The following is a 3,954-nucleotide window of genomic DNA, read 5'->3' on the forward strand; positions in this document are numbered from 1 at the left end:
TAATAGCTTATCACAACAAGCCTAGAAAAAAAGCTTCACTTATTCGGATCCAAAAAACTGCCAAAGGCCCAATCACTTAGGTTAGAAGAAATGGATTTCGGCCACTCCAAAGTAAAGCTTGAGATTAGAATTACACGAATACTCAAGGCCCAGTTGAGGCGGTCTGCTAAGTGAAAAATGGGCCAGACAAAGACGAATTCCCAAGATTGGATTTGTTCTTCAAATACCCATCTCAAAGCTAATAGTAATCTTTAGCTTTTAGTGTGAAAAGAAAAAACCAATGATTTTTCATGTTACTTTCTCTACATTGCTTAACCATGATTATCGTTCACTAACACCAACCAGAGTTTTATTAGAGAACAAAATGGTAACCTAGTTCAAGCACCTAACAAAGAAGAAATTTAAGATTATGGGTACGTTTGAGAGCCGCTTATTTTGCTAAAACTGAAAACTGAAAACAGAAAACTGCTTATTTTGATAAAAGTATGTAGAAAAAAACTAAAACTTGACTTTTAGAGTAATGTGACCCACTTAACAGTGAAATGGGACCTACTTTAGGAGCAAAAATAAGTTAAAAAGAAAAATAAGCTATTTTTTTCTCAAATTCCAAACGAGACCTAAGATCAATCTCACGAATCCAAATCAAATGGTCCCACCAGTAGCAAAGTGCTATGTGTTATGATCACAAAAATAACCACCCTTCAACATAAACTAAAACATGAAACAAATCAATTTCATTTGCCAAAAGACTCATATCTATGCACGCAATAGTATAATAATTTATAGGTGATTACATGCATACGTCATAATGTAACAAAACTAATAAGGGGCACGCAAAAGAGATCAAACTGAAATTGCCTTATTATGCAATACTACAAAGTACGTAAACTGGCATTTGTTTGCGCTAATTCTGAACCATATATGCTTATGGGAACATGAAGCCATTCACCGTCATACCTCCATCAACACATATAGTCTGCCCGGTTATGTACGAGGCCGTTAGTAGGCATAGGAATGCTACCAAGGAAGACACCTCTTTGGGCTCTCCAACGCGTCCCATAGGTGTTCGAGAGATAACAGCATTGAAAAAGTTTTCATCATCCAAATACTACAATAAAAAAAAAAAAGACAATAATAATTATAACATAATTTAATAAGCTAGTAATTAATTTCGATACGTTCATAGGTTAAAATTCTACTGTATATTAAAAAAAAAAAAAAATTAAAGCACTAGGGTGTGATGAAAAGGTCATTACAGGTTGGACAAAAGGGGTCTTGATGTACCAAGGTGCAACACAATTGGTCCTTATATTATCTATTGCCCACTCGCATGCCAAATTTTTTGTCAGCTGATTCATTGCCCCTGCATACTTATAAAGACCTTCAATATTGTAGCTCAAAGTAGTAATAATACAATCCAATGCATGACGGGACAAGCTTAGGTTACCTTTAGTTGCTCCGTATATGGAGCCCACACTGACTGATACGACCCCACAAACTGAAGACACAAAGACAATGCTTCCCGCTGACGAAGCTTTCAGTAGAGGATGGGCAAGTTGGCTCAAGTGATAAGCTGATTCAAAGGTCGGTTTTGTGTCGTTTGTCCCAACATTGTTAATCTATATCCATGCATTTATTGAACAACAGCACCAATTAGGAAATATATAAAAAATGCTAGTAAAAGCTAGTGTTATTAATAAATTGACATAATAAATAAATTTCTGGATGATTTGTTTTTTAAAAGCTTATTTGCATCACTATTTCAAAATAGTTATGCACATACATACATAAAAATATGTGCTAAAATACAAACTTAATCATAAGGGAGGGATTAACCAAAAAAAAGCATAACCAAGGGGTGACTCACAAGGATGTTACGTTTCCCATTAAAGAGCTCAGAGGCATGGCTAATTAGTTTCTCTCTTTCTTCTTTAATGGATACATCGTACGCTGAAACGGTGACTTTTTTGGGACCATTTGCCGTCCATTCACTTAAACACTGGTCAAGGTCGACTTGTTTTCGAGAGCATGTATGCACAGTTGCTCCAAGACCTGCTAGTTCCTCCACAATAGCATACCTTTTCGCAAAATAATAGAAGGGGATCAGTTTTTTTTAGCGAATCAGCGCGTTGAGAACATTGTTTAAGCTTCTTTTGAATGAATATACTATTATGAGGTGAATCACTTAATTTAATTGAACTAACGATATATATCATACTATCTTGCATAAAGGAGAGCTACTAGCAGTAGCAAGAAAGTATTATGATTGAAAATATTAGCAAGAATAAGTAGTAACAATAAGTTATTGATGAAGTTTTCTAGTTAAACACAATAGCAACAAAGGGAACACAAAAGGGAAAGAAAGTAGGAACCCTATTCCTTTGCTTCCACCGGTAACAAGAGCGGTCATGCCCTGAAGTGACCATCTACTGTTATCGTGCTGAGCCATTCTGTAAGATTTGTAAACCTAGAGAGGAAAGCTTGAAAGCTAGAGAGAAAACTAGAGAGAAAGATTGAGAAATTTCTAGATTGTATTGAATTGATTAAGACTGTACAAGATCCTATATCTATATATCAGTAACACAGAGAAAAACTACCTACCAAAATATCAGGGAGTTAGTTACTGCATGTGTCATATACATGTGTGTTATTTACGACAGATAAAGAATAGCTTATCTTGACTGCTTGTAGTTCAACCATCTTTTCTATCGTTTAACTTGCTACTTCTGCATTTACTTCTTTTTCTTCTTCTGATCTCGAGCATTTTCACACTCTCCCTTAAGGTGAGAGCTAGAACTGTGAATGTTAACGGTGCTCATCTTGGTAAGTAAAGTAGCAAGCTGTTGAGCAATTGTACTATTTCTGTTGCATGAAATTGACAGGAGGCAAAGTCAGTGCCACCTGCCATGTGACCAGGCAACAAGGTCCATTCACGGCTCTAACTAGGGTTAAAAATTAATTCTTTCGCTTTTGAAATGGGAAATTGAAACCCTACCAGACTCAAACGTACTCAACATGTGCTGCTGGCTTAAGGTGTGTGGGGATGTTTGACACGTGTGGAAAGGGGTTGTGATGTGAGATACGTGTCGGGGAGAGGTGGACACGTAAAGCGTTGCAGTGACTCGTGTCTGGTTGGATCTATCTAAGGGTTGCAAAAATTGGATGGCGTTGATCGGGTAAGAAAGAAGAGGAGGGTACGTGGTGAGCGATGATGTGGTGGGGCTTTGGGGTTTATAGCATAGGAGTGGTGCATAGGGCGTTGGTCTAACAAAATTATGAACTCCTTCCTGAAGACAAAAGTATTAGATCTCATAATTAAAAGAAAAACTACACCTATAATTTTCATAACAAATAAATTTTAGATGATAAATAGTTACTGATAAATAAAAAAATGGTTTTAGTAATGGACTCAAATTAAATCCAGGTATTTAAGAATTTTTGGTTGTCCAAGCAATATTTCTTAGCTTAATTTGTCCATTAATCGGCAAGTGTTGATATGAATAACGAGGAAGACAAGATCATACGGTTTTGATCTCAAGTCTCATCAAAACATATTTTCAATTCTGTTGATGATATTCTCTTGTCAGCATATGGACGTGATTGACAATATGATGCACAGGGGTAAATTTCACTGAAGCAGATTTTCTCTATCATCGGAGGAGGATGCTAGTTAAATTTCGCAGAAACCATGATGAGGTCATAAACTTCAACGTGAAAAACAATTTTTAACAAATCCAATAAGACAAAAGCATGTTCTAAGAATCCAATGAATCTTTTTCAGGTTAATGAAAGGATATGAAATAAAATTAAATTTAGATAAGACGAAGTATTATGTTCAAATAAACTCTGTTTATTGTCATTGCATTATTGCCAGCTCTTGAGAAATGAGATCTTTTGCGTGTATTTGTAAGCTTGTTTGATTATGTAGGAAAGTTTGATTTTTTGACGAGAGGA

General features: G+C 35.8%; 1 protein-coding gene across 2 annotated transcripts; it reads right to left on the minus strand.

Moving 5' to 3' along the window:
* Positions 1-712: 712 nt before the first annotated feature.
* LOC112022541 (tropinone reductase homolog At5g06060) lies at positions 713-2,934 on the minus strand. 2 transcript variants are annotated; one of them, XM_024055154.2, is made up of 5 exons: positions 2,602-2,934; positions 1,868-2,078; positions 1,448-1,619; positions 1,257-1,363; positions 713-1,108 (listed from the first exon to the last, which is right to left on the minus strand). In XM_024055154.2, the coding sequence occupies exons 1-5, from the start codon at positions 2,640-2,642 to the stop codon at positions 926-928; spliced, it is 714 nt and encodes a 237-aa protein (XP_023910922.1). In that variant the 5' UTR covers positions 2,643-2,934; the 3' UTR covers positions 713-925. The 2 variants fall into 2 exon arrangements, with proteins under 2 accessions (XP_023910922.1, XP_023910921.1); XM_024055153.2 differs by lacking the exon at positions 2,602-2,934 and adding an exon at positions 2,373-2,585.
* Between the last annotated feature and the right edge of the window lie 1,020 nt (positions 2,935-3,954).

Source organism: Quercus suber, unplaced genomic scaffold, assembly GCF_002906115.3.
Source record: "Quercus suber isolate HL8 unplaced genomic scaffold, Cork oak 2.0 scaffold_420, whole genome shotgun sequence".
Classification (NCBI taxonomy): Eukaryota; Viridiplantae; Streptophyta; class Magnoliopsida; order Fagales; family Fagaceae; genus Quercus; species Quercus suber.

Coding starts and splice junctions, on each gene's coding strand:
- LOC112022541 (XM_024055153.2), bottom strand. CDS start 2,449: ATGGCTCAGCACGATAACAGTAGATGGTCACTTCAGGGCATGACCGCT. Junction 1,364..1,447: donor CATATACGGAGCAACTAAAG/GTAACCTAAGCT, acceptor ATAAGTATGCAG/GGGCAATGAATCAGCTGACA. Junction 1,109..1,256: donor AGACCCCTTTTGTCCAACCT/GTAATGACCTTT, acceptor TTTTTATTGTAG/TATTTGGATGATGAAAACTT.